Below are 12,245 nucleotides of genomic sequence, written 5' to 3'. Positions count from 1 at the left end.
TGCTGAGATTAAACTTCTGCTTCCTAAAGGAATTCAACAGCGCCTAGTGTGTGTCTTAAGTGAGGTTCGGATGATGTAAGGGGAAGAGTGGAATGGAAATTTTGCAGTAGTGATGTGCCCATAACCACAACTGGTCAGAGAGGTAAACTGAGCAGTCAAGTATGACCCTGGCATCCACATGCCACTACTAAAAAACTCCAGCCAACAGCCTTCATCCCTTGAGGCCAAAGAGGCAGCTGGGGGGAAAAAGGGAAATAGGCCTTCCCCTCATCTTTTGTTTAATTCCATTCAGACACACCACTTGACCTTTGTGCTTTTAATACCTGTTTCTCTGTCTCTCAAATGCAATTCAGCTCCTTTTCAGGAGATGCTCATGAAACACAGAATTGGAGGATAAGAAGGGAGCTGATGTTGTATCCCCTTTACCATAATGAATAATAAAAACATGGTGCTTGAGACTGCTTTTGGGTCTTTTCTTAACAGCGAGATTGAAATTCTACAACTCTCATCCTGTTCTCTCCCATCTTGGTTTTCTCCCTTCCTGATTCAGCGGAGATTTAGATCATTTGCATTCAGTGGTCCCTCTAGAGGAATGACCAGGTGCAAATGCTGACATTGAAGTGCAGACACAGCACTTGTGACGTGCCAAAAACATTCAAATGGAAGCAAGCCAAATGTGAAGGAAGAGAGCACTGAAGCAGTCATTCAAGGCAGACACCTGAAGTCACCATAAATGTTGTTTTAATAGAGAGACTCCGACCGTGATCTGTTGTCAGGTTCAGCTGAAGTGCATTTCATTCGTCTCATACATTTGGTGGGTCCTCCAAGGGCAAACTCATTATGAACTATTAGAATCTTAATGCCCATGAGGTTACAAACCTTGATCCTATTCGTAACAATTCTTCAGAGCATCCTGTACAAATCTGAGGTGGAAAAATATGAGAATGATTGCTGAGAAAGAATGGGACAGTGTGTTAATTATAAAAGGGAAAATGTTCTAATTTAGTTAATTTTGGTAGAAAAAGACTTCAGGGATATTTCAGGTGGTAACTGGGTTTTACATAAATTGAAACATAGATTGGAGGGTTTTTTGGATAGCTGTTTCCTCAAATGTTCAATGATTTTTTTTTTTTTAAAAAAAGAGCTCCCAATCTTGTTAAAGGAATGGTAACTTACTTCTTAACCAAAAAATGAATCTCATCTTCTTTTTATCCTCCCGTCTCCCTTTTCCCCTGTTAATCAGACAGCCCATCCCTTTTTTCAGTGTTGCTTTCTCCTCAACCCCCTTCTCTGTGGCACATCCTATCACCAGTATTTTTTATTTGCTGGTTTCCAGTGCATTTGCATTCAGTGGTGGTATCAGCTTGCTTTTCTGTAGATATACTTACCTATTAAACATATTCAGGGCAAATAATTCCACATACTGCACTGAAATGGAAAAAAATGTTAAATGTGTATCATTTTTCACTATAGGATCTCTATCCAGGCAGTCTAGATAAAGAAAAATGTGAAAAATATCTCTCTCTTAGGAGTCAACTATTAACTGGGATCTAGATCAATAGGTCTGAGAGATGCCTGGGACAGAGAATCAGTTTCCTTTGGTGGCAATATTGTGTTCAGGTCTAAGATTTCTGAGCCAGATATACAGGGGTTTTCCCTTTTGGGAGTGGAGATCTGTGGTAGTAGCGCCACTGAAGAAGCTGTCAGGGCCCCCTGCTGGGTGGTTTACCTCATTTAACCCTTACAGCACCGCGGGGAGGGAGACAGGAGTAGCCCCGCTGCACAAAGGAGACTGTGTCTCAGAATTCAAGTAAATTGCTTAGGGAGTCTCTGCTAATAAGTTTTAGAGGCACGATTGGAACTCAAATCTGCCTACATTCCCTTCACAGTGTTATGAACCCGAGACGTTGAGTTGGTCTGATATGCTTTTTCCAGTCCCCAGAATGAATTCTTTGTAAGAAGTTGTTTCTCCTCCAGTTTCTTCCAGGCCCATTATAGTGACTGTAGGTGTAATATTTAGGATACTCGAGTTTGGCTTTGTAATCCAGGGCCGGCGCCCTTCTCAGCATCCTGTCGCTGTCCCGGGAAAGTGGTGCTAGTTTCCGCGGCATCTCGGCAGGAGAGGGGAGTTCCCTCTAACTAAAGAGGGAGGATCTATTGTCAACCTCACGAGCGGGGGGCGGGTACCCACAAACAAACAACCACCCCAAAAGAAAACAATCACAGCAACCCAGACCGTGGGCCTCTGGTGGACCGGGGACGGGAGGGTCGCGGCATCGAGGCACCTCGGGAGCGCCCTCTGGCGAGAACAGAGCGCGCGTCCCCCGACCGACCCCCATTCGCCGCCGGCGCTGCGCCCCCGCCAGGCTCTCTGGGTTCACTCTCGGTCTCTCACTCCGTGAGACACAGACGGCAGCTTTCCGAGCGAGCGGGGGACCGGCTGAGGCGGTGCCAGCGCCACTGCCGCCGCCGCTCGCCCCGAGAAGACCTGGGCACCGTGAGAGAAGCCGAGGCCCGGAGCCCCATCCCCTCTCTCCTCTGGGGTCTCCTAAGCCGACCGGCCGCTCGGCGCCCCCGCGCGACACCCTTCACGGCCACTTCGCGGGGCGTGCCGGGACTTGAGGACGCGGCTCGGGAAGAGCCGGGGCAGGAGGAGGCGGCGGAGCGAGGGTGCGCGCACTGGGACTGGAGAGGTGTGAGTGGCGGGCTGGGCGGCGGCGGCGGCGGCCGTAGCCGCGGGTGCCTCCCCGCCTCGCTGCTTGGCAGGCAGCACCGCCTCCCCGGGCCGCGGCCGCCCGGCAGAGTCCTCCGCGCGTTCCCGGGCCCGGAGCCGGCGCACGATGCGCCCAGCAGCGTTCTGATCACCGCCGCGCCTCCGCCTCCGCCGCGATGATTCCCCCCGAGCCGCCGCAGCAGCAGCTGCAGCCGCCGCCGCCGGCCCCGCCGAACCATGTGGTGACCACCATCGAGAACCTGCCGGCCGAGGGCAGCGGTGGCGGCGGAAGCCTGTCCGCTTCCTCCCGGGTCGGCGTGCGCCAGAGGATCCGCAAAGTGCTGAACAGGTGAGCGGCGGCGGGGGCGCGGGGATGCGGCTGCGGCTGCGGGCGCCCGGCCCAGGGACCCCTCCGTCCCCCGGGCGGCCCGAAGGCCCTTTGGGACGGACGGAGTCGCGTCCGGGGAGACTGAGGAGAGCGGGCGACGACGCTCCCCGCGCTGGCGGAGAGGCCGCGGCAGCTTTGTCCCGGAGCGTGGAGCCCCGGAGCGCCCGGGCGCCGGCTGGTCCGAGGCGGGAGTTCGGGGAGAGGCGGGGTTCTGCCAGCCTGGCTGCTGTGTGTCCGCGCTCACACCCTTGCACACCCGTGTCGCCTCGCTTCCCTCTCCCACTTGGGGCCCAGCTTTGCGCTCGGGGGCCAGAGCGGACCTGGGGGTGGCCGGGGAGGAGGCGGGAAGGCGCAGGGCTGCGGGGATGGCGTGGAAGTCGCCGGCCTCGCGCTCCGCCCGGAGGTATCCCAGCCCCTCGCCGGGAGATAGGGTAGTGGCGACAGACCGGGCGGGAGGCGCGGGGACCCACTTCTCCCGCCCGGCGCTCCAGTTGCGGCTCCGACTCTTCCCGGCTGGGAGCGGGGATGGGGAGGCTAGAGGCCTGGGTCAGACCCAGGCAAAGTGCAGAAATGTTGCGGGAAGGGTATGAGGAGGAGGCTCCTGGCTGTGTCGAAGCCAGAGGAGGCGAACGCTGGTGGCCGGCGCCTCCAGTGCTGGAATCTGCGCAGTGGATGGATCAAGGATGAGGCGTTTAGGATGAGACCCCAGGTTGATGTGAGATGGGGGCCCCCTGGCGCCCCTGTGTCGGCCTTGATGCGAAAGGGACTTTTTCTACTAAAGTAACTTGAAATGGTTGAAGAGCTGACACTTAAACATCAAATAGAAAACTGGTTGTGTGTGTTTTTATTTGGGTGCGTGTGTGCCTTTCGATGCATCTGTTGGGGGTAACTCTTAAGGTTGCTCTGTTCGTACAGGTTTCTGTGTGGCACTCTTTTGGGGTAGCCGAGATTCCCCCAAGGGATTCACCTCGAGCTCTTTGGGGCTGAAAGCTCTAGCGGGAGCACAAAATACGTACAGAAATAGAAGCTTGAAAAGCTCCTTATTTTCGGAGTATGGTTTAATTTAGTCATATGAAATCCCAAACCATTCAGGAGTCTTCACGTGTGAAGACTTAACGTCTATTAGCTTACTTGTGGGTACTTGCATGTGTTTCCATTTATCAAACGAGAAGAAATTCACTCTGAAGTGAGACAGGTGTTGGTAATAGAAAACTCAAGCCTTTACTTCCCTTTGATTTGTAGCTTAGAATAACACCTTCCAAAATATTACATCTTACATCTAAAAAAGATAATGAGCAGAATAAATCAAGAAGATGCTGGCTCAGTGCATATTATGTGGGCTTCCTATCCTTTCTGAATACCTGTGATTTTTTGGAATTGTAAATGACTTGGCATTGGCTGTTTAAATTTTTATGCAGAATATGTTAATTATTAATTTCCCTCATCAAACTGAGAAAAAACTGGTGCCATTGTTCATTTATCTTTGCTTGATTGTAAGTTATTATTGACTCTGTGCAGGTTATTTCTTGATGTTTCATGGATCTTAGAGTCCAGAATAACAAGAGCACTGAGGTGGGAGCTGAGGGGCTTGGTTTGTTATCATTCCTCTGCTGCTGACTTGCCACGTGGCTTGGGGCAGAGCTGTTCATCTCCATGGCTCTTGGTTTCTTCATTTGTAAAATGTGTTTTATACTTGTCTTACCTCTCTTATCATGGTTTCGAGACATAGATGAGGTAATACTGAAGAAAAGACTTGGGAAAGTATAAAGCTTTACACACTCATTATTCAACCGAATTCTGTTGTCTAAGGGAGGACAGTGGGAGTATCGTACACAAGTTAATTGAAGTCATGGTACATCATGGGGAGAATGTCGTATTTTACTAGCCTTCAGTGATATGTGACATGAGTTTTATAGAGGAGGAACTTAGACTGAAAGGTTGGGTCCATGACATTTCATGGCAGATATATCTGTGAATGGAACCCTAGGGTTATAGCCTTTAGATTTCAACTGAAACATTTGGTTGCCTTTCAGAGTTCTTCAGAATTTTCAGTGTAATATTCTGTATTACATAAATGATCTTTCCTTATCCTTAAAGGATAAGAAGAAAATATTTCTTTGGAGAAGGAGCGCCTTTGGTAAGGAGACTGAAAAAAATCAGAATAAGTGTAAAAATCCTGGTGGAGTAATTTCGTTAGCATGCTGATGGGCTTGGCTTTTGCTCCATGATTATGTCAACAGGAGACAGCTGTTGGCTGTTGAATGGTTGGGTTCTGTGTAAAAGCTAGAGGTGGGGGGTGGGAGTGGAATTTTCGAGTTCCTGTGCCAGTACTTAGGTGTGGCTCCCCTCTGGTCTGAACCCTCCAGGTGTGTTGGACAGGCAGTAATGGCTTTAAGGCTGGCCCATTGGCTGCCATATCATAAGCATCTTTGTTCGTTTTCTAAAAGCTAAATATCCCTTTTTGCTTCTTTGTCTTCTTTTCCTCTTCCTCTTTCCTTAATACTTCTATTTCCTTCACCTACGTTGCCCTATCAACTAATTGTCTTCTGGACAATCGTTTCCTTTCATCTACCTCTGGCATGCAGCAACTTAGCTGCTAGCAGAAAGTGAGGTTGGAAATCTGGAAGTTTGGAGCCAATATGAAAAATATCCCTCTAACTTTTGGCATGCAGATATACTGTTGGCAGTGTTCTAGTGCTGTGAGCTGTAGTCTCTTCAGTGACTGAGTGAGGCATTGCACCACTGTTAGTTACTCTGAGCATCCCACTGGGCCAGAGGGGCGGTGCTGAGAGACTGAGGATGGTGCACTGGGACGAGGAGTGTCAGACTGTGAGCACCCCAAGCCTGGTGAACTGCCTGCCACTGGTCACAGCCTGTAACAATAGCTACCTGCCAACCCAGAGGAAGAAATGTCAACACATACGCTGTCTGTATCCTGCCTACCGAGGGATAGGTAAAGGGAGAAGTACTGATTAATAATTAAAGGTACTGTCTTTCAAGAAGCTTAGAATGAAAATGCAGTGTTACCTTAATGCAATCTGCCTTACATTGTCCTGCATCATTTTATTTCCTCTGTATATCTCCGTATCCTTTCCCCTTTCTTTAAAGGCTTATTGAGTTGGATGGTTGCATTTTTTGTATGACAAATAGGGCATCTCACTGATTGACTACTCCCTGTAAAACAATTGAGTAGAATATAATAGTGTCCATGATTTTGGTGGAAGAGGAGGTGCTAGATAATTTTTTTTTACCAGTTAATGGGATGTGTCACATTCTTCTCCCCTGTCCTGTTCAAAATTGTTTTGGCAGTGTGATGCAAGAAACACAGGATGATTTAGATGATAGGATAATTGTTACTTCTTTAATTCCCAAAGATTTAGAATAATGTTTTGGTTCAAAGAAGGAAAAAATTATGACAAACTCCTCTTCACTTATTTCTTGCGTGTGAGATAGTATTTATTACCCTGCCACAGGCAAGCAAGTTATGACAAAAAAGAAAATACTTCAAGGGCAACAGTTGATGACCCTCTCACAGAAACTGCTGATACTAGTAGATTTCTTAGAAACATATAGGAGTAGATACTAATCTATGTAGTATCTGAAGATTTTCTCCTCTAAAATGATTTCGTTATGAAACGTTGGTGAAAAACGAGTGATGGCTTGTTTTATGTTTTGCATGTGTGTGGTTTTATTTATCTTTTCCCACTTGAATATTAGTTTCAGATCTTAATAAAAATAACCATGAATTTCAAGTTTTGACCCACTTTCTTCCCAATAAGAGATGCATTGGGTTGTTTCAAGTTATAAAGGCGTTTCTGCCTTTTTCTGTCTTGTGGTGGGGATGTTTAATCATTGAAATGGAACCACGAGTGTGACTCTGGGTCATCCATTCATTTGATTTGAAACTAGCTGATTTCTAACTTACATTTTGACTTATTTCATTAATTTTCAAATTTATGAAACTTTTTTGAATTGAAAACTAAAAAGCATTAAGGAGGACACATAGGAGAGTTGGTAGCAAGCCTACATAAAATCGATATCCATGTGGGAAGTTACCATATGTGATGGGACAGTATGTATATATAGCTTTTCTGAGTTATTAAGGTAGAGAGAACATGGTGAACCAACAGAATGGCTGCCAGGAAAGAGTTATGCTTGTACTATTAGGTACAGTTGATGAAGACATCTATTATCATTTAGGTGATCCTTTTTTATCAAATGGGACGACTTTTGTTAAAAAATTGATAGTGAGGCTCTTCCTCAAGCTACTCCTTCTAACAGATGTCAGAATGAAAGGGGAAGACCAACCAGTAATGAGGATAATTGATACAAAATATTCCAAATGGAACAACATGGTGTGATTAAAAACAGACATTTCTAAGATTAGTAGTAAACAAAAGATGTCTGAAGGACACATTTATTTTTAACTAAAGGACAAAATTATAAAACTGGAAGATCATCCAGTATATTTTTTTGCATGGAGCTTGGAAAACTGAATGTTCATATTAAGGGAATATTTGGCTTACCTTGGATAAGGAAGGTGCATTTCCAAGGAAGTAACATGTAAGAAAATGGACCTATCTTCATGTAATTTTTCTTTGACCTTTTACTCTCTCAAGATCCTTCAGTGCCTCAGGACCATAATAAAAGATGTCTGTTTTTACTGTACACTGCTATAGATGTAGACAATATGGCAAATTGAGTTGGCTGCCCATATAGTTCTGAAGTTACTTAATGCAAGAGCTGATTTATTATTTAATTGCCATTTCTCATAAAAGTAGAATGCAGCATGTGAAAGTACCACCACCAGGTTTTAGTTTAGCTTTCTCATTCATTTGAGTTCAGGCCAATGAGCATTCACTGAACCTTGTTCAAACACATTAATTCTTGATTATGTTTCTAGAAAAGTATACTTAGAGGAAGTCAAATGCCAATAGACACATGGAAAAATACCCCATACTATTTGGCATGTTTCTTGACTGTGACATGAACATCTACATGTATACATTCATTTATTCTTTTTTTTTTTACTTTAAACTTTTGAATTTTATTTATTTTTTTATACAGCAAGTTCTTATTAGTTATCCATTTTATACATATTAGTGTATATATGTAAGGTCTGAAACCACATAACATAAAATTTACCATCTTAATCATTGTAAGTGTACAGTATAGTAGTGCTAACTGTATGCACATTGTTATGCAGCAGACCTCTAGAATTTTTTTAATCTTGCAAAACTGAAACTGTGTCCATTGAACAATAGCTTCTCTTTTCTCTTCCCCACTGACCCTGGCAACCACCATTCTACCTTCTGTTTCTAAGAGTTTGATTATTGTAGATACCTCATATAAATGGAATCATGCAGTGCTTGTCTTTTTGTAATTGGCTTATTTTATTTAGTATAATGTCCTCAAGGTTTATTCACATTGTCACAAGTGGCAGAATTTCCTAAGGCTAAATAATATTCCATTATGTGTGTGTGTGTGTGTGTGTGTGTGTGTGTGTGTGTAATACCACATTTTCTTTATCCATTCACTTGTTGATGGACATTTAGGTTACTTCCATCTCTTGGCTATTGTGAATAAAGCTGCAATGAAAACGAATGTGCAAATGTCTCCTCAAGATCCTGTTTTCAGATTTTTTAGGCTATATAACCAGAAGTGGAATTGCTGAATCATATGTTCTATTTTTAATTTTTTGAGGAACCTCCATACCATTTTTCATTGCAGTGGTACCATTTTGTGTTTTCACCAACAGTGCACAAGAGTTCCAGTATCTCTACATCCTGCTAACACGGTGTTTGTTTTTGATAGCGGCCATCCTAATGGGTGTGAAGTGATATCTCATTGTGGTTTTGATTTGCATTTCCTTAATAATCACTGATTCTGAGCATCTTTTCATATACTCGTTGGCCATTTGTATATCTTCTTTGAAGAAATGTCTATTTAAATCCTTTGCTCATTTTAAAATTGGATTGTTTGGTTTTGTTGTTGTTGAGTTGTAGGACTTCTTTATAAATTCTGGATATTAACCCCTTATCAGATATATGATTTGCAAATATTTTCTTCCATTCCAGTGGTTGTTTTTTCACTCTGTTGATTGTTTCTATATTCATTTGTTCCTAATCACTTTCTGTGTGCTGAGTCCTCTTCTGGAGGACACATACATAACAAAACATTATTCTTGGCTTGAAGGACCTCAAAATCTAACTGGGTAGGTTGGCATATGTGCTGCTATTGAGAGTGAGTGATTATAATCTGTAATCTGAATTTTTATGCATAATGCTTAATTGTATGCTTCTAAATATCTAGATGCTAGAATCATATAAATAAGTTGTCCTGTATGCGATCCATATTGCACTTATTCTGTCTTATACAGACACTACTTGAATGTACAAGAGTTGAGAAGAAGTTTCCCAGGAAATGGCAAGGAAGACAATAAAAATAAATATGTCTTAGAAAATATTTTCTTAGAAAAATGACATGCCTGAATCGATGGCAATGTGAATGTAATTTGTTTAAGTATATTATTATTAAACTTTTTAAAATATTGTTTTCTGCTAGATTTAAATTTTAAACTCTCAAGAAAATTTACCTATGTGACTGTGATGTTAAAAAATACCTTACATACCATTTTACAAGTTCTGATATTATGAACCATCAATTCTTGCCCTTTTAACAAATTAATTAGGGAAACCTAGTACAACTGAATACACATTTAAAGGAGGCTAAACATAAAAAGAAACGATATCGAGTTATTTGTAGTGGGGTGGATGGACCTAGAGACTGTCATACAGAGTGAAGTAAGTCAGAAAGAGAAAATCAAATACCATATGCTAACACATATATATGGAATCTAAAAAAAAAATGGTTCTGATGAACCTAGGGGCAGGACAAGAATAAAGACGCAGACGTAGAGAATGGACTTGAGGACACGGGGGCTGGGGGGGGAGGGTAAGCTGGGATGAAGTGAGAGAGAGCATTGACATATATACACTACCAAATGTAAAATAAATAGCTAGTGGGAAGCAGCCGCATAGCACAGGGAGATCAGCTCGGTGCTTTGTGACCACCTAGAGGGGTGGGATAGGGAGGGTGGGAGGGAGATGCAAGAGGGAGGGTGTATGAAGATATATGTATACATATAGCTGATTCACTTTGTTATACAGCAGAAACTAACACACCATTGTAAAGCAATTATACTCCAATAAAGATGTAAAAAAAATAAATAAAGGAGGCTAAAAACCAAAACATGCTAATTATATCCAGATTTAGAGTGACAGGGCTACAATTCCTAATCATTCCTGGCTTGGAGATCGTACAAGGTACTGATCCATTGTGTAAGACAAATACGTCACTGGTTTCTCTTTTCCTCGTCCACTCATTCATTCAATCAGTCAGTCATTTATTCAATGAGTATTTATTAAGTGTTTACTATATGTTGGGCACTGCTGGATCATAGTGGTGAACCAGACAGTCATGGGCTGACGTGGACCCTTGAGTGCCATTGGCGGAGTTTCTAACTGTTATTACCCTTTCAATATAATCTATCAAGGGGACAATTTAAGTAAAGTAGAAATAAAGATAACATACATCAAAACGATTAGATTTTCAAGCTGATCTAACAGAGATGCAGAAAAAAGCCCCATAATTTAGCTGTTTCATCTGTAAGAAAACTACTCAAGAGGAAGACTGAACCCATAATAAAATTACTTGAAGTTTACACATAGTCAAGAGGCAGATCTTTCTTGAGGAATACAATACAATTTGTTTCACTTAGGACTTTAAACAAAGGAGGAATAGCCATTAATGTTCATCTGCTTTCAGAGTGTTAGAAGAAAAAGGAGAACAGACTTGGATCTCATCCTACCATTTCAGGGCGAGCCTATCAAGGTCATTGCCATATAACCCAAGAAAATATAGTTTCCTGAAAATATCAACATTCTGACAGTGCATACACAACTGTGAGGGAGCTTGGGGACATATTTGTGCATTGCAGGTAAGAGAGATTGAGGGTGATTTGGAAGGACTTGATTGCTTTACTATGTAATTTGATACAACCTATGAGTGTTTGAATTAAAATGAGCATTTAGACAGTAGCTCAAATTCTTAAATTTTACATTATAAAGCATACATTTTATATTATAAAATTTTACATCATATGTTATTCTCATAATAATCTTTTTTATAGATATGGAAACCAATTTTTTTTTCAGTGTTTCTTTATTTGGCTTTGCCGGGTCTTTGTTGCAGCATGTGAGATCTTTTTATTTGTGACATGCGGGATCTAGTTCCTTGACCGGGGATCGAACCCCAGCTCCCTGCACTGGGAGTGTGGAGTCTTAACCACTGGACCACCAGGGAAGTCCCATGGAAAGCAATTTTTATGGTAACACAGCTAAGTGCTTTTATAAGACTACAGAGGAAGGAGAGACTAGGCTGGAGACAGGGCAGGAGGGTTTAGGGATGGCATTTGTCCTTGGCATTGAAAGATGGTATCTTAGGTTGGGCTGCTATAACAAAATATCATAGACTGGGCAGCTTAAACAAAAGACATTTATTTCTTACAGTTCTGCAGGCTGGGAAGTCTGAGATCAGAGTGCTGGCAGATTGTGTGTCTGGTGAGGGCCTTCTTGACTTGCAGACAGCTGTCTTCTTGTATCCACACATGGTGGAGGGAGAGAGGGAGAGTGAGAGAGAGTGAGAGAGAGAGAGCTCCTTTCCCATCTTATAAGGATACTAATTTCATAATGGGGACTTTACCCTCATGACCTCATCTAAATCTAATACCTCCAAAGGTTCCACCTCCAAATCCTATTACACCAGGGAGTTGGGGTTTAACACATGAATTTTGGGGGGACATAAACATTTGATCCGTAGCAGATGGGTAGGATAGGAACACGTGCAAGAAGGGAGATGACAGAAAGGATGAACCAAATATAGAGTAAGAGTCTGGAGGAGGATTAAATGACCAGTTTGACAATATTATATGTAGGTAAAAAGGCAGTAGAGTGAAGTAAGGCTAGAATTGCAGGATGGAGTCAGATAATGGAAAGCCTTAGACACTCCAATATGAGTTACACTGTGGGTTATTATTTTTGCAGGTTATTGAGTAGAGAAAGGACTTGATCAGAGATCTGCCTG

The 12,245-nt window shown here is 43.1% G+C and overlaps 1 protein-coding gene across 1 annotated transcript in view; it reads left to right on the top strand.

Moving 5' to 3' along the window:
• Positions 1 to 2,361: 2,361 nt before the first annotated feature.
• SLC35F1 (solute carrier family 35 member F1) overlaps positions 2,362 to 12,245 on the top strand; it is a 416,917-nt gene continuing 407,033 nt past the window's right edge. The window contains exon 1 of the mRNA XM_060114691.1: positions 2,362 to 3,062. Within this exon, the coding sequence (XP_059970674.1) occupies positions 2,890 to 3,062 (173 nt within the window). The 5' untranslated portion in view covers positions 2,362 to 2,889. The remainder of the gene's footprint in view (positions 3,063 to 12,245) is intronic.

Source organism: Mesoplodon densirostris, chromosome 12 (genome assembly GCF_025265405.1).
Source record: "Mesoplodon densirostris isolate mMesDen1 chromosome 12, mMesDen1 primary haplotype, whole genome shotgun sequence".
NCBI lineage: Eukaryota > Metazoa > Chordata > Mammalia > Artiodactyla > Ziphiidae > Mesoplodon > Mesoplodon densirostris.
This window is presented reverse-complemented; position numbering and strand designations above follow the sequence as displayed.